Source organism: Lycorma delicatula, chromosome 4, assembly GCF_047948215.1.
Source record: "Lycorma delicatula isolate Av1 chromosome 4, ASM4794821v1, whole genome shotgun sequence".
Taxonomy (NCBI): Eukaryota; Metazoa; Arthropoda; class Insecta; order Hemiptera; family Fulgoridae; genus Lycorma; species Lycorma delicatula.
The window spans coordinates 16323035-16347551 of record NC_134458.1 but is presented as its reverse complement, the minus strand read 5'-3'; the positions used below and the strand labels follow the sequence as shown (position 1 = coordinate 16347551).

General features: G+C 30.2%; 1 protein-coding gene across 3 annotated transcripts in view; it reads left to right on the top strand.

Moving 5' to 3' along the window:
- The window catches only part of LOC142323140 (F-box/LRR-repeat protein 20), an 85986-nt gene that overhangs the window by 10525 nt on the left and 50944 nt on the right, over window positions 1-24517 (top strand). For 2 of the 3 annotated variants that reach the window (XM_075362403.1, XM_075362405.1), the window contains one exon: window positions 17652-17741. The exons of the other annotated variant lie outside the window; for it this stretch is intronic. In XM_075362403.1, the coding sequence (XP_075218518.1) occupies window positions 17652-17741 (90 nt within the window). The remainder of the gene's footprint in view (window positions 1-17651; window positions 17742-24517) is intronic. 3 annotated transcript variants of the gene reach the window in all.

The following is a 24517-nucleotide window of genomic DNA, read 5'->3' as shown; positions in this document are numbered from 1 at the left end:
TTAGGTACAGAAAAAATAATACAATTTTCTGTTTTTTTTTTCGTCTTTTAATTCAATAAAAAAAGGACCGTTTTTAAAAGTTTTTATTTACTTTTTATTGGTTGTATTTACTTTAATTTTCTCAGAATTCATTTATCTACAAGTTCTTTTACTTAATTTTTCACATTTATTAGTCACTTAACAAATCTATTGTACTACAAACCTAAAAAAACTTGTTTTACGTCACTGAATTTTGCACTTTACATCAAATACTTAAAAAGTACAGGAGTTACTATTCTGGGGCCTGTTTTATCCTATTTCCCAGTTGAAATTGCATAAGAAACCTCCAGCTTTACTCCCCTTAATTTGGGTCCCAAAAATTACAGTTTTTTTTTTTTTTTTTTGTCTTCAGTGATTTGACTGGTTTGATGCAGCTCTCCAAGATTCCCTATCTAGTGCTAGTCGTTTCATTTCAGTATACCCTCTACATCCTACATCCCCAACAATTTGTTTTACATACTCCAAACGTGACCTGCCTACACAATTTTTCCCTTCTACCTGTCCTTCCAATATTAAAGCGACTATTCCAGGATGCCTTAGTATGTGGCCTATAAGTCTGTCTCTTCTTTTAACTATATTTTTCCAAATGCTTCTTTCTTCTTCTATTTGCCGCAATACCTCTTCATTTGTCACTTTATCCACCCATCTGATTTTTAACATTCTCCTATAGCACCACATTTCAAAAGCTTCTAATCTTTTCTTCTCAGATACTCCGATTGTCCAGTTTCACTTCCATATAAAGCGACACTCCAAACATACACTTTCAAAAATCTTTTCCTGACATTTAAAATAATTTTTGATGTAAACAAATTATATTTCTTACTAAGGCTCGTTTAGCTTGTGCTATTCGGCATTTTATATCGCTCCTGCTTCGTCCATCTTTAGTAATTTTACTTCCCAAATAACAAAATTCTTCTACCTCCATAATCTTTTCTCCTCCTATTTTCACATTCAGTGGTCCATCTTTGTTATTTCTACTACATTTCATTACTTTTGTTTTGTTCTTGTTTATTTTCATGCGATAGTTCTTGCGTAGGACTTCATCTATGCCGTTCATTGTTTCTTCTAAATCCTTTTTACTCTCGGCTAGAATTACTATATCATCAGCAAATCGTAGCATCTTTATCTTTTCACCTTGTACTGTTACTCCGAATCTAAATTGTTCTTTAACATCATTAACTGCTAGTTCCATGTAAAGATTAAAAAGTAACTGAGATAGGGAACATCCTTGTCGGACTCCCTTTCTTATTAGGGCTTCTTTCTTATGTTCTTCAATTGTTATTGTTGCTGTTTGGTTCCTGTACATGTTAGCAATTGTTCTTCTATCTCTGTATTTGAACCCTAATTCTTTTAAAATGCTGAACATTTTATTCCAGTCTACGTTATCGAAAGCCTTTTCTAGGTCTATAAACGCCAAGTATGTTGGTTTGTTTTTCTTTAATCTTCCTTCTACTATTAATCTGAGGCCTAAAATTGCTTCCCTTGTCCCTATACTTTTCCTGAAACCAAATTGGTCTTCTCCTAACACTTCTTCCACTCTCCTCTCAATTCTTCTGTATAAAATTCTAGTTAAGATTTTTGATGCATGACTAGTTAAACTAATTGTTCTGTATTCTTCACATTTATCTGCCCCTGCTTTCTTTGGTATCATAACTATAACACTTTTTTTGAAGTCTGATGGAAATTCCCCATTTTCATAAATATTACAACCAGTTTGTATAATCTATCAATCGCTTCCTCACCTGCACTGCGCAGTAATTCTACAGGTATTCCGTCTATTCCAGGAGCCTTTCTGCCATTTAAATCTTTTAATGCTCTCTTAAATTCAGATCTCAGTATTGTTTCTCCCATTTCATCCTCCTCAACTTCCTCTTCTTCCTCTATAACACCATTTTCTAATTCATTTCCTCCGTATAACTCTTCAATATATTCCACCCATCTATCGACTTTACCTTTCGTATTATATATCGGTGTACCATCTTTGTTTAACACATTATTAGATTTTAATTTATGTACCCCAAAATTTTCCTTAACTTTCCTGTATGCTCCGTCTATTTTACCAATGTTCATTTCTCTTTCCACTTCTGAACACTTTTCTTTAATCCACTCTTCTTTCACCAGTTTGCACTTCCTGTTTATAGCATTTCTTAATTTCCGATAGTTCCTTTTACTTTCTTCATCACTAGCATTCTTATATTTTCTACGTTCATCCATCAGCTGCAATATATCGTCTGAAACCCAAGGTTTTCTACCGGTTCTCTTTATTCCGCCTAAGTTTGCTTCTGCTGATTTAAGAATTTCCTTTTTAACATTCTCCCATTCTTCTTCTACATTTTCTACCTTATCTTTTTTACTCACACCTCTTGCGATGTCCTCCTCAAAAATCTTCTTTACCTCCTCTTCCTCAAGCTTCTCTAAATTCCACCGATTCATCTGACACCTTTTCTTAAGGTTTTTAAACCCCAATCTACATTTCATTATCACCAAATTATGGTCGCTATCAATGTCTGCTCCAGGGTAAGTTTTGCAGTCAACGAGTTGATTTCTAAATCTTTGCTTAACCATGATATAATCTATCTGATACCTTCCAGTATCGCCTGGCTTTTTCCAAGTGTATATACTTCTATTATGATTTTTAAATTGGGTGTTGGCAATTACTAAATTATACTTCGTGCAAAATTCTATTAAATTACAGTAGGGCTTCTTTTTATTAGAAGAGCTGAAATCCAGATGAAATATTTCACCTGGAAACAAACATATGTAACTCGGAAACAAAAAATTTACAGACTTATGTTTATGTAGATTTTTTTCATTATTTTCACCAGTAGAACATATCCTGAAAGTGTCTCAGTTTCTTCATGGGACACTTTGTATAAAAAAAAAATACTCTGGTGCTTGTGTAGAAGGTTCAGTAACAACCATGAAAAAATTGCATAGAGCACAATCACAAAATAGAAAATTAATATAAAGAAAGCTGGTTTGTAGTCCTTATTAATAAACAAAAGAAGATTTATGCTTTTCTAGAAAGCCGAAAATCCAGATTTTTAATTAGTGTAATAATCGTAACGTATAAATTGTTTTGTAAAATGAGATTTTTTTATTTTCTTTCGAACTTGGTCGGAAGATGTTATTAGCTAATTAAAAACGGTAGTAAAAGTATAATGAGATTTTTTATTATAAATGAAAGTTTGTATATAGTGTGAAAGTGAGCAGTTTTCTGCTGTTGGTTTGATGGAGGTACTTATTATTTAAACAATGTTTCCCAGCATCAAACAAAGATCTGATAGTAAATTTTTATATTCTGACAACTGTAATATAAATTATGTTTGTTTAAACAAGCCCCAAGGTGTATAATACTTTACCACAGATAGAAATATGCATAAATATGATACCGATGTTTAACAGTTATGACAAACTTTTTAACATTTTATTAAGACACTTCAAAGTAAAACACTACTGTGTAGTCTTGTTCGTAACAGAATGTACTTGATCATCACATGAGAAACTTATATCTTAAAAGTACCAAAATATTTCGCATTCTCAGTAGAGAAATTTCTAAAATCTGGGTCACAGTAAATTTAATCCCTTATGGCCTGATGGTTCTGCAACACCTGGTACACCTCAGGGTGTAATACTCTGCGAGTTTGCAATGTAAGAATAAAATTTTAACGGTCAAAGATATCAGTAATTGAATCGGCTGTAGTATATCAACAAAATTAAAAAAACATTGGTTGCAGTTTCATTGCATGCATTTAGTAGCAAAGACCAGTAGTCACTCAGCATTGAAACATAGCTTTAGAATATAAAAATACTACTATTATCATTTCACTATTATCTGATGTTTTGCCTGTAGTGCCAGGTCCTTTATGCCACTACTGTTTTCATTCATTTCTGTCTCAAGTCACCTCCTTCGTCCCCTTGTAGTTTCCATTCTTCACCTCATCTATTAACTTCATCCTTCTTCCTTGTTTTCTTTATCCTTCTTCCTACCCTTCTGATACAGTTGTCAAGATTCCACTTCCTCTCACCACATGCTCTCCGCTGTTTTTACTTACAACATTATTTTTATGATTAGCAATGGTACATGTACCTGAGAAGTATATTGCATTATTTAATTTATATTTAAAGTTAGATATAAATCTGTGAATGAAAATTTTTCATATAATAAAATATATTTTTATTAACGATAATTAATAAAATTTTGTTTTGTTTTATTAATTTTTTTTTAAGCAAATTCCTTTTTAATTGAAAGATATTCATTTGTAAATATAAGTGCATAAAGGTGTTAAGTTTAATTAACAAAATGTCAATTTACATTGTTTATATTTACTAACATCAAACAATAATGTGTATCTTTTTTTATATTAGCCTATTTTTATATCTTGACAAGTCATTTTGATTTTTTTTTAGGAATTCAAATCTGTAGTATTATATATATATATATATATATATATATATATATTAATAATATAATATTAAATTAATTATATATTATAATTACTATTATTAACATTAATTTATTTATATTAAATTTTTTATAGTCCATTTTTTTCCTCTGTATGTTAAATGTTATATGTAATATAATATTTTTTCAGCCTCCGCAAAGTACAGAATTAGACAGCATTCTCACCTTTACTTTTTTATGTTCAAAACGTTTTCGGGTCTAAATCCATCTTCAGTGATATTTTTTAATAGTTCTTCATCTGTTTACATTTACACAATAAATTTTATCTTTTTACTTTTATTTTGTAAAAATTGTCATTAATAAAATTTAAAAACATTTTAAAAATTCAGAACAAATATTTGTACAGTAAAGAGAATGAAAAAGTATTGCGATAACTATTCGTTTATCAATATCTTATCTTTCTATGCCAAATTAAATAATTTTTATGAGAATGCCCCCGTCAAATTCTGTTTGCAGATTTATAAGGCTAAATTTACATTTATATCTATTTATATACGATCTTTCTAAAATTTCTAATTTTTTATTACTATTTTCACGTTCAATATTTACTCTTTCGATCATTTCTAAATTAGTTATATTATGATTATTATTTTTTAAATGGTCGGCTACATCTGGGAAACCTATATTATTATTTTTAAATGATGAAATCTATCCTTAAAGGACCTATTTGTTTTACCAATATATATATTTTTGCAATTGTATTTTATTTTATAAATACCAAAAGAATCATATTTATCTTTTATTTTTTTATTATAATATTTTTAATATTTTATTATATGATTATCAGGTTAATAAGCAGGCTTATATTTTTTTTTTCATTATATGCGCCAATCAAGTTTTATATAATTTTATTTGTACAAGAGTGCTTTATATAATTATTTTCACTAAAAATTTTTTTTAAATAAAATTTTTTATTTTTATTTATGGGTATTAATGTAATGTTTGTGTTATTGAAAAATTCTGGATTATATTTTTTATATATATTTTATCAATCGATGATGTACGATATCCATTTTTTATAACTATATTTTTTAAATTATTTATTTCATTATACAATTATTTTATTGCTCTATTAATAATGTTTTTAAAGATATTGATTTTTCAGGACTGTAGGTTTACAATGATTTCATTTGAGGCAAATTTTTTATATACTCCAGTTATTATTTGATTGTTTTTATTTATTTTAATATTTACATCTAAATAATTTATTTTTCTATTATGTTGCATTTCAATTATGTATATGATTTTATACAAATTAACATTAATATATATATATATGTAAAAATAATAAAAAAAGTTACAAAAAAATACACGATTTGATAGAAATAAAAAACGGTAAGAAAAATACAATATGCAGACCAGATAACATTTACAATATAAATCAAATAACAAACAATGAAATAAATAAATATAGTATAGTTTGTACACATGTTGATAATATACAGAAAAAATCAGATAAATTTAATATAAATGATAATTTAGTAAATCCAACACAGGTTGTTTTCGAAGATGAAGAAAAATTAATAATTGCAAATTCATTTAAATTTAACTTACCAAATAATAATATAGATAAAATTATAAAAAGCGCGGTAATAGATTTAGAATATAATATTGGCAAAATTAATTGTACTAATGAAGAAAAAGGTAAATAAAAAATGATATAAGTAATAAAATTAATAAGTTTAAAAATAAAAATGATAAAAAAATTTATTCATAATAAAAATTTAATAACAAATTTTAAAAAAAATATATATAAAGTAAAAAACAAAAGAAAATAATTGTATAGTGATCAATACACTGAAGCAATACTTTTTCATCTCTTGACTATACAAATATTTGTTCTGAATTTTTAAAATGTTTTTAAATTTTATTAATGACAATTTTTACAAAATAAAAGTAAAAAGATAAAATTTAATGTGTAAATGTAAACAAATGAAGAACTATTAAAAAATATCACTGAAGATGGACTTAGACCCGAAAACGTTTTGAACATAAAAAAGTAAAGGTGAGAATGCTGTCTAATTCTGTACTTTGCGGAGGCTAAAAAAAAATTATATACATGAATATATATATATATATATACATATACATATACACATACACATACATGAGTACTGAAATATTTTATTATTCAATTTAATATAAATATGTGATTAGACCAGACTACCCTTTTTTATTCTTTGTGTAATTAATCTGTTTTAACTATATGCATTGTATCAAATTATGAATCGGTTTTGAATTTTCGGTTATCCATTAGTTTTTTTCAGTAAAGAAGGAAACTGGAGATATTTATTATTATAAGCTGTTTTTCCTTAGTTACTAAGATTTACGGGGTAGTAGCGATTTTCTTTCTTTTAGTAGCATATATAATCAGGTGATTAATATATTACCTGATCCATATTACAATAACTAATATACCTTTGTTACACACCAGATAACAATTGTTTCAAATAAAAATTTAAAAAAAGAAAAGTTGTTTGGGTGTAATTCTAATTTATTTTTAATATTTATATTTTAAAATAATAAAACAGTTTTTTGTTGTATGTATTCAATGATATTTGTTTTATTATGAACATTTATCATGTGAAATATATTATAGGAGCAATAAACGTAGCGTGTTTATGTCTGTGAATGAATGTTAAATATTACTGCAATTGTAATGTCCATTGTTTTTTTAGTCCGTGTGATTATAAATAGACATAAATTCGTGTTTTTGTTATTTTTGCCCTCGTACATTCTTTTGTACATTATTATTCCTTCACAGAACATTCTTGGCTTTGTAATTGTTAATTCAGTGGTTATTTCGTTTACCTACATGTTCACTTGTATATTCAGAAAAAAATATCAGTTTAGTTAGTTTGTTCCAAGGTCAGGTAGTAGTATGATTTTTTTTACGCTTTATCGTAAATACATTTTTCTTAAACGATTTTTTTTTTTAATTGAAATTTAATAAAATATAACATTACTAAAATAATAATTAAAAAAAGTCAATGTTAAGTTGAAATGATGATATTCATGGAAATATATCGTAAGTAGTTCTGTAATTATGCCGAAAATTTTAAATTTTTATTCTAAACCTTTTTCTTGGAAATTTCTGGTTGTTGGAAGTGATTACAGGTTTATTACAATGGAAAAAGGAAAATATTATTTCCTGCTTTTGCTTTCTTTGCCCTAAGGAAATGTTATGATGTTATGAAAAATGCAGCATTGTATAGAATCAGATTTCATTATAAAGCTGTACTTAAATACAAAAAAAAATCTTTTCGCTTTGATGTATTTTGGTTTTTGTGTTCTTACATTGACTTTTAAACTGTCTTCTCTTTTTTATTTAACATATTGAAAAAATAATAATTCAGTTTAAGCAGTGAGTGCTGCAACTGAACTCATTTTGTTTGATAAATCAGTTTATAGATTGTCAAGACATTGATGTGAAAGCCTACAAAAAATATTTAACAGCTATTTTAAATTTATTTCTATAAAAGCGTTTTAAGGATTTTGCGGAAGTTGAGTTTATGCCACAACAGTATGTTTACAACATTTTTGTTAGTATTTATAATTTAAAATGCACAGAATGAAAATATAGTATTATATATATTCCATTCCGATATTTAAATGAATGTGTAAATAAACATTCTCTAAATAAAGCCATGTATCAATTACAGAATATATAAATATGTAATATACTGTATAATTCATTATGTGTAGGAGCTATCCTGCTAATTTAAATTTACAATCTTTGAAATACTTTAAATTTGCCGTTGTTGCTTTTTCTTCGAGTCTACAGCTACAGTTAGAAACTTAATTTTCATTTATTTGAAAATTAAGATATTTATCTTTACTCTGAAAGGCATTTTATTTATCGATTAGAATTTAATACATTTTGGCTGGTATTTCAGTAACTTGTAAAAAAATTCATGCTCTCTCATCATTTACAGTTATGTTAGAACTGACTTTCTCTCTGCTTCAGGAAGGTGCATTTTATCTGAAAAGCTACCGTTTCAAGAATTCGCTTCTAAATCTGAAAATAGAATATTTCAGTAATGTTTATCATACTATATTCAAAGCATTCTGAGTTCCGTGATCCTCCACAGCATGTTCTAGAATTCTTTAGTTGCATTTTCTTCAGTAAGCTGTTTTTTTAGTATTCTAGCTGCTGTTTTAGCCCTTTGCAGTCTTTTCTTATCATAGAGCAGCATAGAAATGTTAATACGTGTACTCTCTACGTCCATCTCTAAAAATATTTATACACTGAATTAGACTCTGTTCCCATTATTAAAACAACTTGCTTTGACAAAAGGTACAAAAACAAGGAAATGAGGAGGATAAAAGAAGGGAACGATTAATTCACAAACAGACTACCATTGACGAGGTATTTTACTGTCTTACCCAGGATTTGTTTATGTTCATTAGAATTTTAGAATTTTCAGCGGCTTGTATTTTTGTGTTTTTCCCCTCACTGATATCAGGGTATTTGGGACAAATATCAGCATGGCTCCTCAATGGGGCAAAGTAAATAAAAATACACGGTCATGTATGGGTTCCCTCATTCTCACTAAAAACATCATTTCTTTTTTTTGAAATTGTGAGCACCACTCGCATTCTTTTGACTTCTAAAAAGGTTTAGAATCACCAGTTAGTCTCGTTATAACAATTGAACATAGTGCTATAACAATCGTATAAAATTTTAAACTATTCTTATCTGTATAATAAAAAATGTTACGTGTAATTTAAAAAAAAGGAGATTTTATAACAAAAAAATATTTCTTGACATTTTTATTCTTCCAGCTTCTGTAAACATAGTAAATGTAATCTTAAAATGTAGCTTTTATTGTCAGTGAATTGTGCAAGTCTGTTTTACCCGGATAGAAAACGACATATAAGTACCCTCCTGTGTACGAGAAATATCTCTAAAGTAAAGACCGCTGGGAAATTTCTCTCCTTAAGGCTGGCGAACCTGTCGTTCATGGCCACGCTAATAATGTAGACGTTGCATTGTTGTCTGTAATTGTCGCGTTGTAGTATCTTTGATTACGTTATAAAATGAATAGGAAAATCGATGTTGCCGCCGAATATGAAATACGTGGAGTCATACGTTTTATAAACCATCAAAATATTAAGCCGGCTGAAATTCATAGGTAGTTGGTTTCTGTAATTAATGAAATAATAATAATGTAATGAATGAAAGAAACGTCCGAAAATGGTGTGAAAGGTTTATAATTAATGTGCACGATGAAGAACGTTCGGGGAGACCCTCGATAATCACCGAGGACTTGTTATAACGCGTCGACGACGAAATCAGAAAAGATCGTCGCTCAGCGATTTCCGACCTGGCCTTTCTTTTTCCTGATGTTTTATATCGGTCGCATTGTTCATGACCGTTTAGGTCTCACAAAGGTTTGTGCACGTTGGGTGCCACACGTCTTAACGGAACGTCACAAAAAAATGCGAATGGGATCTGGTTTGGAATTTTTTATGCAGAAAAAGGTGATGAGTTCCTTAATTCAGTTGTTACCGGCGATAAACATGGATTTTGTATTACACACCAGAGAGAAAACAGCAGCAACTGAATGGCGTCATTTTTAATCACCAACCAGACCAACAAAGGTCAAGCCACAGCCATTTGGACGCTGACTAATGGCACAGTCTTTTGGGATCGGTGCAGCATACTATTGATTGATTTCATGCCACGTGGAACGACTGTAAATGCAGAAGCCTACTGCGAACCTCTACGTAAGTTACAGCGCACCATTCAAAATCGACGGCGTCGTCCTGCTGCACGATAATGCACATCTACATGTTGCGGGTCCGCCACTTGATTTACCGAGAATATATGGATGGGAAATAGTCCTGAACTAGTTCCTTCTGTTTACCATTTGTTTGGGAAATTGAAATAATTTTTGTGTGGCAGCAATTCGAGGGTGACAATGAACTTAAAAATGCTATTAATCAGTGGCCAAATGGACTAGCGGCAGAAGATTACGACGAGGGTATATTGAAGTTGTGTATCGCTATGATAAATGTCAACTCATGTAGCGATTATATAGAGAATTAGTATAAGGTATGTAAATTAGAGAAATAAAAAAATATTTATAAAGTTTTAAGAATAATTTTTTTACAATGAAATGGGCTTTACTTTAGAGGTAACCTCTCATATAATGATCATTTTATAAGCTCTGTCTGGAATACAAACTCTTAATACCTTCCCCAAAAGTGACCAGTAAAAAAATCATATCGGTAAAGTCATATTAGGATTATGTATTAAACTACAGTTTTTACATCATTTTGTAAAAAAACAATCGCTTTTCTTTATGGTGAGGATTATTTAAAACAATTTCTATCTTATTATTTTGTAATTACATTTATCTAAAAAGGAATAAATATTTTGGAAATGTTGTTCTAACCATTTAGATGATTCATTTATGGTAACTTAAACTAGAGCAAACAGTGGTAAATTTGTTATCTTTATTTGTTTTTTTGTATGTATTTGATGTTTAAAATTCTTCTAATTTGTATTATAATATCCATCACGGGAATCATTTAACTGCAGAAAGAATTACATAATTTATTTCAATATTTAATAATTTCTTAATAAAGTTTTATTTACTTTGTTTAATAATATAATCATATTTTTTTATTCATTTAGGTTTTAGATAAAGTTTCTTCTCATTCTTTTTATGTTTGTTTTTCTTTTAGTCATTTATTAAGTAACATTAAATTTATTTATTTATTGAATGAGATATTTACTCTCGCACTGTGTTTAATTTGCATTTACTATTTGTAGAATTTTAGTTGCAAGATTATATAATTGTTAGATTTCTTGACCGTGCAAACATTTCAGTGTACAGTAAGTTTTTATTTACAATTTTCAGATTAAAAACCTACATTACAATTATAATTTGAGTCACAAAACTGTAAATTATCCTAATCAAACGCAGACCTTTTGCCGATTGGTCATCTACTTCTACCTTCTCTCATTCTTCATTTCTTCTTTCTTTTGTATCACTGATATTGTGTTTAGTTGTCACTGAATCTTTTTGTGACAGGATTACGCCATTTTAGGGTAGCCAGCTGCTTCTTTATTGATACTTAGCGGGGTGGTGCTCTGCTTGTGACATCAAATGATATTTATTTCCTGTATATGAAAAGACAATTATGCAAATGAGTTGCCTGTTGCTTAAGCTAGACCTCATAATTTTAAAACATAAAGTCCTGATTATATATTTAGATGATGTATCTGGCTTGTTTAAAATTCAAATTGTTTTATATTGGGACCGGAAATATAGGAGGTTTGTAGACTGCAAGAACAGTTCAGTGATAATGAACTCCTGATTTTTGTACATGACGTAAAAAGGCTGATGAATCTATTCAGTACTGTTTTAAGAATTTATGTTAAATGTAATAAGCCAGTAAATTTTTGTGGGTATTGTTAGATGATAGTTCATCCTAGAAATTGTACATTGAAAATTTGGTAAAACAAATTAAATGAAATATATGTTATCTTCTTACTTTGACTGTTTGAAATGTCCATTTGTAAAACCATCATATGTTGGTTATGCTTATGTGTATTTGCATGTGAATTATAGTTTTTTATATTTGGTAAACTTGCAGCATAGCGAAACAGTTTTTAAATTATAAAAAAGAACATAGTAATTAAAAAAAAAGGAGAGTTAATGAAACAATTTGTAAAAGTCATAAAATGATTTGTTTCTTCCTCATAAATATTTCTCAAACACTTTTATTTGTAGTTTCATTATTTAATTGACAACATTCCTTTCCCTGTAAAAAAGGAGGAGGAGATATTCATTTTATGTAAGAAGGAAGTTATTTTGTTACACTTTATTTGCAACTACTTTTTTCAATCTGAAGGAATTTTGCAATAATTTCCAAAATTATATTAAAAACATTGAAAAGTTAAAACAAATTTAAATGCCTATTCATTGTCTGGTTGCTTTTATTCTGTGAATGATAACTTCATTGTTAACACTTCAATAATGTATTAGTCAGAAGTAGTTGATAAATATACATTTACTCTTCAGGCTCTGATGCTATGAGCTAATTACATAAATCCTGCTGATAACAGTCGTTACCAATATTCTCAGTATAATTATCACCTATCTTGCCAAGGATATATTGGAAAAAGAAGCGGCGTTATATGATGCTAAATAAGTAATCTATGTGTCTTATTTATTTAAATATAATTTATTCTTGTAACATTTGTTAGTTTCATTAATAATTAGCTTTGTAAAAAGAATTTTAATGTTTCAGAGATTTTTTTATTAACATTAGAATCTATATTTAATTTTATATTGTTTTATGAATTTTCAGTCAAACATAACTTTTGTTTTAAATTAATAGTGAATGAACTCACCTAAGGTCATCATTATTAATTTTCCAAGAAATGTTTATGGTTTTTCAAACTATTTATTAATAAAATTCTTTCTTTTTAAGGGCAGTTGTAAAGATTTTTTTATTGTCATTAAAAGTTGGCATAAAAGTCAAAATTATTGGTAGTTATTATTACTTACTTTACTTTCACCAGTGCTACAGTCCAATGTGAATCTTGGCCTCCCATACAATACGCCTCCAAACATCTCTGTCTATTGTTTTTATCTACCACTGTCTGACACCAAGGACTCACAGATCACTCTGTACATCCTCTGCTCACCTTCTTCTAGGTCTTCCTTGTCTTCTTGTTACAAACATTTTCCCTCTAAGAACTGCGTCAGGCATTCTAACACTCTCCATACTTGCCATATATCCCACCCATCTTATCCTGTTGCCTTGATGTCTCACACTAAATCCTCTTCACCAATACAGCGGGTTATCTCTTCATTATTCCTTATACGCCACCTGTCCTCAGTTCTTACAGGTCCCACAATTATTCTTATGATCTTTCTTTCAAAAACTTGTAAGGATGTCTCATCTTTTAGTTAATGTACAGCTTTGTGACCCGCAACTTACTACAGGCTTTATAAGCATTCTGTATAGCTTCAGTTTTGTATTGTATGTTACAAACTTTGACCTGAAGAGTTTCAAGTTGCCAAAATACACTTTATTTCCAATTGCCATTCGGTTTTCTATTTCAACCTGTAACCTATTCTCATTATTCAGGATATTTCCTAAATATTTAAACCCCTTTACTGCTTCAAGTGTCACATCATCAAATAATATTTCTTGAATTACTCTTCTACCTTCCTTTGTTGCCATTTTAAAGTATTTGTCTTTTTGATATTAATTTCCAGACTCACTGTCTTTCTCTCATCCTGCAATATCTTAAACATTGTATTATGGTCTGCACATTTCTTGAGATGAGAACCACATCATAGTATAAACACACATCTGTTCCATTTTTTGGAAAACATTTCCATCTGCCTGCAGAGTTTTTAAAACCTTATCAATGGCGAGATTGAAAATTACTGTAGCTAGTGCATCACCCTGTCTCACTCCATTGTGAACTTCAGAAAATTTACTCACTTTATTTCCTACCTTTAGACAAGCCGTGGAACTTTCCACAATTATCATAACAAGCTTTACCAATTTACTTGGTATCCCATTTTAGGCAAGCATTTTCTACTGATGTTATCAAAAGCTTCTGAAAATCAACAAATGTGCAATGCAGTTCAACATTGTACTTGTAGTACCTCTCTATTAGCTGTCGCATGACAAATATTTGGTCTGTGGTTCCTCTGTTTTTCCTGAAGCCACATTGCGATTCACTTCTTATTTCTTCAGCATAGACCATCAACCTTTTCAAAACAACTAAGGAGAATATCTTGTACGCAATGTTGAACAGTGTTATACTTCTGTAGCAACCACAATTTAATCTGTCTTCTTTTTTAAAAATGGGACAAAATAATTTCCATTTTCCAATCACTCAGCAACTTTGCTTGTTTCCATATCCAAGTTACAAATTCATGTATCAACTGCCTCAATCTTGCTATTGCTTCTTCAACCTCTTGTATACTAGGAGATTATACAATCGGCTCTACCGACACTGTGATATCTGTTTCATTTGCCGCTTCCAATTCATTGTGGAGCTTTCCTTCATAAAATTCAGCCCACTTTTCCAATATCCTGTCTTTACCCAACACCTGTCCATTCTCATCTTTACAGATTAAGTCTAGCTTAGTAACCCCTCACCAATGCTTTAATCCTCCTGTACATCTCTCCACTATTGTTTTGCATACCCATCTCCTCTATGCCTTTGATGTAATTTTGCTACCATTCTCTTTTTTCCTTCTGCAGGTGTTACTAGCAACTCTTAAATCTTTAAAGATTTCTTTCCTTTGACTTTCTGTTTATTACTCTGCATTCTTCTTCAAACCATTCGCTGTTCCTCTCCTCCTTCCTCTCTCCCAATTCATCCTGCAGCACCTGTATAATGTAATTCTTCATCTCTTCCCAGGCCTTATCAATATTTTCATCTGAAACCACACAAAGGTAAAATTGAGGGGTGTATAGTTTATGTTGAACATCTAAAGCTATGTTTAATAAACTGGTTTGTCACTAATGTTAAATAACAATTGAAGTTGTTTCCTTGCATACTGCTAACATTTTTAGTGACTAATGACCATATTATTTTTTTAATGAACTTTATTTATAAAAAAACTTCTACATTTTTAAAGGTAGATTGATAACTATGTAAATATCTTTTGTTCTTAAAATGTGTAAAGAGATTATACAATTTCTGTCATGCATCCCTGTGATACATTGAAACACCCAGGTAGTGTTCATGTGGTTTTTTTTTACATTGGGTAATTGCATCTTTAACAATTTTACAGTGTTTTCCCTTGCAAAAAATCTGTTACATATATATATATTTATATATATATAAAATAAATAGATGAAATGAAATCCCAGAATTCACCAATGCAATTATCACTATTGTGAGAAATATTTATCTTCAAAATTACTTTGATTATGGGAGTAATTGTTATTTAAAAACTGAAGACTTACCAATGGGATCACCTACATCTGTTGTTATGTCTTAGATATTTACACGAGACTGAAAATAAAATAGTTAATAGCATATTAAAAACACACCAAATAATTTCTATGTTGAGTAATGTTTACCTTTCTTAGCTTCATTTGTTTTGTTTTTTTATTATATGCTGACATGTTTCAGAATAACTCTATTGTCAAAACTTATTGTACTGGTGTATATAATAAAAGAATGAAACTAAGAAAGGTAAACAGTACTAAACATAGAAATTATAGTGTTCTTAGCAGAAAATATAATAATAATTATTATCTTAATAACAACAACACACTAAATATTATTGTGGGTAAGATATACGGATGATATTTTAATCATCTATAACCCAACTATAAATAATGAACATTTGATCATTTAAATAAACATAAACAATGAAATAGAAGCATTAGTTTATAGAAAATCCACAACAATTAATATTATAATACATTTAAATTCTAATCACCCATGGTCACAAAAAATTAATACATAATAAAAACATGATATTTAGAGCATTATACTAAAAACATTAAAAAAAACTTAAAAACGAAATATACTAAATAAAACAAATGTAGTATTTAATGATTTCATTGGTGAAATTATAAAAACAATTTAAGCAGAATAAAAAACACAAAGATAATTATACCAATGCAACAAAAAAATAACACAATAATTAACAGTGTGTACCAAAAATACAATTACACAAATAAAATAATAGAAAACATTTATTAACATATATGATAAAAATAAATATAAAAAACATATAAACCAAATAATCACATTTTAGAATATTGAAAAAATAAAAATGATAGGAATTAAGAGGAATGTATAAAGTTAAATGCTACGAGTGTCACAATATTAATATTTGTAAAACCAATAGACATTTTAAAAAAATGTACAAAACATTACAGAGCATACAAAAATAAGAGAGAGGTATATCTGATACAGCTAACCATCTGTTAGAACGCAAACATAGTATTACAGATTGCAAAAACAACTTAGATATTTTGGAAATTTGTGATAGTGAAAAAAATGAATGTACTCAAGAAATTTACATTATAAATATAAAGAAAAATATAAAATGATTAACCACCAGATCACATTCAAGGATGATGATTTAATTAACAATATAATAAAAATACAATCTAATAGTTGGCAATTATGACAATAGAACAAAGGAAAATACTACGTTTTAAAAATTAAATTATTCCAGTACTAGACCTCCCAAATACTCTTGTATATGTTTAATATCATTTAAAATTTGGCAATAGAAACTATTATAATTTCTGAAAAAACAGCAAATCATTAAAAAGAATAACTTTTAATGTAATAAAAATAGAATTTAATACCGACTGAAGATGTGGGATACCGTGAAAACCCATTATTGGAAATTAATAAGGTAAGTTTAACTTATCTAATTACTGCGTTTTGGTGGTTTATATTTCATGTAATGCTAAATATATGTGTATAAGTTTTACAAACGAGTTCTATCTACTTGCCCTTCTGTTGTTTGGTGAAGTAACCCTGCCCTCTCATCTTTTTGGAAAATAATAACTGTTAGTTTCTGTACTTCCCTCTGGGACAATAATTATGTTTTCTTGAATGAGAGTGAACTAGGTAATCATTCTATCATTTGTTGATTTACTAGTCCACATTAAACATCAATCGTGCAAACATAGTCTCTCAAAAAAAAATTATCTTTCTGATTTTTAAATATACAGATTTTTTATGTTAAGTAGTTAACTAATACATCGTGGAGTTTCATTTAAAAAATGACGCCCTTTCAAAAATTTATTTTTTTATGAACATTTCAATATCAAGTTTATGATTTGGATGGTAATCTCATTTGGTTTATGATAATTAGTTGGTGAAACACACTATCCAACAATCTGTAGCTGTATAATGCATAAATATACGAGTCAAATTAGACTTTACATTGCACTTCATCAGATTTATAATTTATATACACTTGTACAAAAGTTTTCTAGGTGTTGGATTTCATTGTGTTATTTTGTAATATGTTCATGGTCTTAATATAATGTTAAATTAATTTTTCTTTCTTTTATAAATAATATATCATAATATTTAGTAATTAAATTAAATGTTAAAAACTCTTTTGAGGTTATTATAGAAAAAAAAATGCATGCCTCTAAAATACAGAATATCTCTGCACAGGATGACAAGCACTGGTGGGCAGCCCCTGTAAACTGCAAGAAAGATCATCAAAATTTTTCTGTTTCTACAATGAAGCAAAGCTATATCCAGGTACAAAATTGAAGGGAGAATAAGAATATGGGAATTCAGCTTTTCTAATTTACAATATTTTTGTTAAGTTATTATTACTGTTAGCAAAATGTGTTATTACACCACTCACACCATACACATACATTGATAATACATTTTTATTTGTGTACATTTATTTATACCCTTTATTTGTAGTGTGTAGGTTTTTATTATATTAGCAGTTTCTAGTTGTATTAAATTGTAAAAAAGTTATTACCGGCCATTATTAAATTATAAAATGCTGTTACCACTAGTATTATTTATTAATGAATTTGGTTATCTCTGTTAGTAGTTTGGCTTTTAGTACTTACATTATAAATGTCAAGATCCAATTATTTTAAAATGAATTGACTTTCTATAGAAAAATTAGTCTAGTACTGTTTTTATATCTGTTATGATAACAGTATTATTGTATTCATCACAAACTAGAAAACTTGTCTTTGAAGATTAATGTCTTCCAAACTGCTTCAGATAAAAAATTTATCTTTATACAGTTTTTAATCTTGCTCTTTTCTGGATTATTCTTGTGAATAGAAATTTATTTCAGAAAACTTGTAAAAATTGCAGAAAATTATCCACAAATAAGAGTACAATGTTTTTCACCTGTTCCCATTATTGCAATCTGTATTCCGTTACTTTGTTAATAGATTTATAAAAAATTTTAATAAATTTAAGAACACAGCTTTATCTGATGTTATATGTTTTTCTGATTGTTGATTTTAATATGTCAGCCATTTAAAAAAATCATTATTTGGCAATTTGTAGAGAAGAAAGTTTATTTTTCATCAAGTTATGAATAAATACATAGTATATTTCAATTAAAAATAAAATTGTTAAAGGTTTAAGAGGGCAAATGACTTGCATTAAATTTAACAGGAATCTCAGCAGCATGTTAAGAAAGAGTACATGTGCTTTGTATAAGCATATAATCCAGTGAAATATTAATTGCACTACTTGTATGGTACAGTTGTTTTGCTGTGTAGCTTGTACAGCAGGTGTTTATATTTTTTTTCATGAAGAGGAAATTGAGGTTGCGAGCAATTCTAATAGAAATTCATCTTCTCTTTTACACTGATAATGTTGTTGAAACATATGATTTCCCTGTCTTTCATCCAGAACAGATTTTCTAGATGTGCATCACATTGAAACTCGCAATCAGAAAAATTCTTTTAAATGTTTTGATGGATGAAATGTTCTTTATTTTTAAATACCCTTAAATATTAACTTTTTATATAATCTATTTTACAGAATTATGGAACATTGAAATTACTCTATCCCAAAAAGCTGTGCACATAATAATTTTCTATAATTCATAAAGGTTGTCTTAAAAAATTTAAACTCTTAAAGATAACTCATCTTTCATAAATCATACTAGAATACAATATCTTTTTGTGGTAAGTAGATCACAAAAAACGTTTTGTTTGTCCTGTCATTCAGTATTATTTCATAATTTTTAATTTGTTTCATTATATTTGTTATTTTCAGAACTATTACATATTGTATTATATAACATTTGATGTTTTCTCTTTTTTTAATGTTGACACAATTACCATGTTTTTAAAATCATTCCATTACATATAATATGTACTTTATTATGAAATAATAGCTAGTAACAATTTATTAATTATTAGTTCAAATTAATAAGCAATAACTTGTTAGTGTAGAATATAAATACATTTTGAAAGAAAAATAAAGATTTTATTGCAGTGATTTTGAGATTTTTCAATGTATGTAACAATTCATTATATAATTGGGCACTGACAATAAAAGTTACTACCACTTTTATAAGACTGTCTCTCTCTTTCTCTATCGCATGTTATAAACAAAACAACAGCAGTGCCCTTCTCTATATTAATACCATAGTTTGATTTTTTCAGTTGTTACCTTCGCAGTCATTCCAATATTTTTTTTACATTGTTCTCACTACATTAAGAATAATTAATCTTTTCAAATTCTTTATACAGAATGATTCAAAGAAACGGGACATTTTTACAATTAAATAACGTTAATGAAAAATTTTTTTTAGAAAATGAATTATATTTCATGTAATTGTACAAATGTTATCATTTTTGGATACATACATTTTAGTTTATTTTTTAAAGATGACATCTTGCAGGTGACTTCCTCTTCTACGTAAACACTCACGAGTCTCTTCGTTAAATTGTTCGTGGTTTGACGTAACATCTCAACTGGAATTTCCACAATTGCTTCTCGGATCTTTGCCTTCAGTTCTTCCGTTGTAGCAGGTCTATTGTGGAACACTTTGCTTTTAAGGTAACCCCACAAAAAGTAATCTCAAGCTGAGAGATCAGGCGATCTGGGAGGCCATCTAATGTCACCATTTCGTGAAATGACACGTTGTCCAAACAATCGGCGTACAGCTGCCATCGATATTCGTGCAGTATGTGACGTTGCTCCGTCTTGTTGAAACCAGGCTGTGTTAAGAATCGGTGGAAATCTCTTTTGTTTTTCCACAACAATGGTTTCAAGCACGGCTACGTAACGAGCCGACGTCACTGTAATCGCAAGACCGTTGTCATCCTCAAAAAAATAAGGGCCTATAACACCGTAAGATGACATAGCACACCACACGGTCACTTTCTGGCTGTGCAACGGACGCTGGTGTAGCTGCGTAGGATTTTCTTGTGCCCAGTATCTGAAATTTTGCTTGTTAACAAATCCACTGAGGTGGAAATGCGCTTCGTCTGACATCCACAGTTCGTGAACAAACTCTTCGTTATAATTTATCTTCTGAAGCATTACATTACAGAATTGTGCTCGCACAACTGCATCGTTCGGTTTCAGTTCCTGGACGATCTGAAACTTGTATGGATGGTATTGCAAGTCCTTCACTAACATTCTTCGAACACTTGAACTGTGCAATTGTAAAGATGCTGAGAGACGACGGATCGACCGACGTGGACTTCGTGTGACAGCATCTTGTAAAGCTTGAACATTCTGTGGTGTAGGGACGGTTCGCTCACGGCCTGGAGGTTTCTTTTTCATTGCCGAACCGGTTTCCTCAAAATTAGGTATCCATGATTTAATTGCATGTGCTGATGGAATACGGTCGTGCCGTCCCAGATTAAAATGACGGCGAAATTCTCTACGCGCTCCCTCCACACTGTCATTATTTTTGTAAAACGCTTTGATAGCAAATGCACGTTGCGCACCACTCCAAGGATCCATGACAACTAAATGGCAGTTTAGGTTGGAGAGGCTGGCGCCACTTATCAAGTGATACCAATCGCTCACGACTACCAACACAACTTTCAAAATTTCCCGTTTCTTTGAATCGCCCTGTATTTTTTATTTTGCAAACACATGTGTATTTTACTTCTAAGTTACATCTCTCTTTATTTTGTATGCTTTTGATGTTATTATATGCCCAACTGTAGTCCTTACAAATCAGTAAACTACTCCACCTTCCAAAAGGGTTATAATCCTATAATTTGGTCACTCCTGTCAACTTCCTTTATTCCCTCTTTTCTGGATAAGTACTGCAGGAATTGGACTGAATATTACAATTTTGTTTGTAAATTACAAGATATTTGCTGGGCTTGTTGGTGCATTAAATATAACTATTAGATAATTCAGACACTTAAATTTTAAATTAGCAGATTTAAATTTTGAATGTCCATCCAGCCCTCTGCTGTTGACAAAGCTGCCTGCGCTCAGTCTTCTAGCTGCGGTCGTGAATTACGATGAACTAACAGGAGACAGTCATCAGCAAAAGCCGGACCAGTAACCCAGTAATGTCAGTCCCAAAAATCCATAGAATATCAGGTTCCACAGCAAGGGACTGAGAATGGAACCCTGCAGGCTTCTCCTGGTGACGGACTTTTCCACAACTAGGTGCGCATCCTTAAACAGAGCCGTGCAATCAGACAAGTAGTCATACTCAGCCTACAGGACTACGGGAACATTGCGGCATTCCAACTCATAGAGGACAGAACTCAAACACAAGGAAGGAAATGCTGCCTCTATGTCAATAAAAACTGCAAAACTTGCTCATTGTTTAATAATTACACATAGATTATTTTTTTAAAAATGATTTAAAAATAAAATATCAATAACATACTATTGACTTAGGAGTATCCTGGGCAAGTCAGTTTCCTGATCTGAGGCAGTCCCTTTGTCAGTTGGTTGTCTCCTTCCTCTTCTCACCCCTTTACGTATCCTTTATTCCTTCTTCCGTGGTTGTATATATTGAGAATTGGTCAAGCCAATTTATCTGTGATGTCAGGATAGCTATTTCTTTTTTGGAATTCTGCAAGTCTGTGATCCTCTGTGCCTGTGGAACTACCCAAGGAGTGTATTTCCTTCCAGGCATTTCACAAAACCCAAAAAAGCAGCTGAGATATCTACTAGATAAAGCCATACCTGTTATTCCTTTAAAAGCTTACCTAATCAGTTATGTAAAGAGATTTTAACAATGACTATATTCAGAATGTTTTTAGTAGTCGTTTGAGCATGCTACTGCTACTATTGCATCTCGAACATAAGAAACTTCCAGAATTTTCATCAAAATCTACTTTGATTTATATGCTCCATAATTTATAGTAGATGACTTGTAATGTGTTTTTACTGCTTTTATTGACAATCAAATTCCAGCTAGCTTTAACCTCTTGAAAAATTAGTTACATTCAATCTCCCTTCTTAAGGACAAGTCCCCCTTCCATCACCCCATATTTCAAAATCTGATTAAATTATAACATAAGTCCTCTATTTAAAAAAAAATATAGATTTTCTTTTTTCACTGTTTTTTCAGCTTTCCATAATTTTTTTTTGAATGAATCCCTTTTTTAAATAATAAGAATTACAATCTGTACCCATAATGAAAATCAAAACAATTCCTTATAATTTTATTTTAAACATTGTTGATTTTAAAAGTTCTTACAGCATCCTTATGAGAAACTTGATTTTTTTCTTGTCAAAAATGGAACCAGTGTATATAAATTCATTGAGGGTGAAAGATTAAGCAGCAATTTTCTTTATTAAAATGACACTATCATCATAAGTAGTGTTACGTTTTCAGTTTCTGTACAAAAATAGTGATATTTTGAATTTTTTTCTGATATAGGTATGAAATAATATCTGTTGTCATAAGATTTGTTGAGGTCTTATGCTAATTTTAGCACTTTTACAGTTTTACACTTATAGAAGTTTGATAGGAAACTATCACATATTACTTTTTCTTTTATCAATAGGTAAAATAACTTATTGCTTATTTTCAGATGTTGTTACTGATTTTTTTTAATGTTCTGAATGGCATATAGAACTTCAAACAAAATTTGATCATGTAAAAAATCAATTCAATACAAATAAAAAATTCTGGGTATTTAAATAGCTAAATAGATCCTTAGAGAATAACAGAGTAAACTGCATTGAAAATGTCATTTCATTTCAGCCAATTCATTAAAAATTTCAGGAGAACATAAAATGCAGTTTCTAATAGAAAAACGTATACCCAGTCTGATGGCAGGTCTTTCTAATTAAGATTTGACTTATGACTCTCCAAATTCTCTGAATGGAATAATAGTTAAATTTACTACACAGTAATTGCTTAGGGATTGGCCTTTGTTAACATCATGTGTTTATCAGGAATTTTGCAAGAAAATTACTGAAATTTTTCTTTCATACTTATTTTAAAAATACTTTAAAACAAAAAAGCTGCAGTTTAATTACCACATGAATGTAGTAGGATATTACAGGTACTAATTAGTATTATAACTACGAGGGTAAGTCAATTATTATCCCCAATGTAGTTATAAATTTTATTGTAATACAAATGGGAAACTTGCATGTACATCATTTTTCAACATAGTCCCCTTGTATTTCAACACACTTGGTCCATAGTTGCACAAGCTTCCTGATGCCCTCATAAAAGAAGGTTTTCGGTTGAGCTGCGAGCCAGGAACGCACCGCTTCTTTCACTGTTTCGTCCAAGGTAAATCGACGGCCCCGTAATGCCTATTTCAGTCGACCAAACAAGTGGTAGTCAGAAGGGGCAAGATCAGGACTATACGAAGGATGAGCCGGTACTTCAAAGTTGAATTTCTGGAGCGTTTCAGCAATGTGGGCAGCAGTATGTGGACGGGCATCGTCGTGCAACAACACCTTTTGACAGCAGTCCTCGGCGTTTGCTTCGAATTGCAGGCTTCAGCTTGGCAGTAAGCATCTCACTGTAACGCGTACTGTTGTGTATTGTCGTGCTCCTTTCCTCATAATGTTCCAGTACTGGGCCTTGTGAGTCCTGAAAAACCGTAAGCTTCAGTTTTCCTGCGGATGGTTAGGTCTTGAACTTTTTTTGCAGGGCGAATTTGGATGTTTCCATTCCATACTCTGTCGTTTACTGTCCGGCTCGTAATGATGGATCCATGTTTCGTCACCAGTGATGATTTTGTCTAAGAAGATGTCCCGTTTGCTACCGTAGCGATCCAAGTGTTTTATGGCAGATGTCGAAGCGCGTTTGTTTATGGAACTGTGCGAGTTGTTTTGGGACCCATCTTGTACCCAAGTCTGTTGTGGATGATTTCGTAGGCAGAACCGTGATTAATTTGCAGACGATGTGCCACTTCATCAATAGTTACTAGTCTGTCTAAGAAAACCATTTCACGTGCACGCCCAATGTTTTCCTCATTTGTGGCGGTAAACGGTCGTCCGGCACCTTCGTCGTGCGTAACACTTGTGCGACCATTTTTTAATTTTTCAGTCTATTCGTAGACACTCCGTTGCGGCAACACACTGTTCCTGTA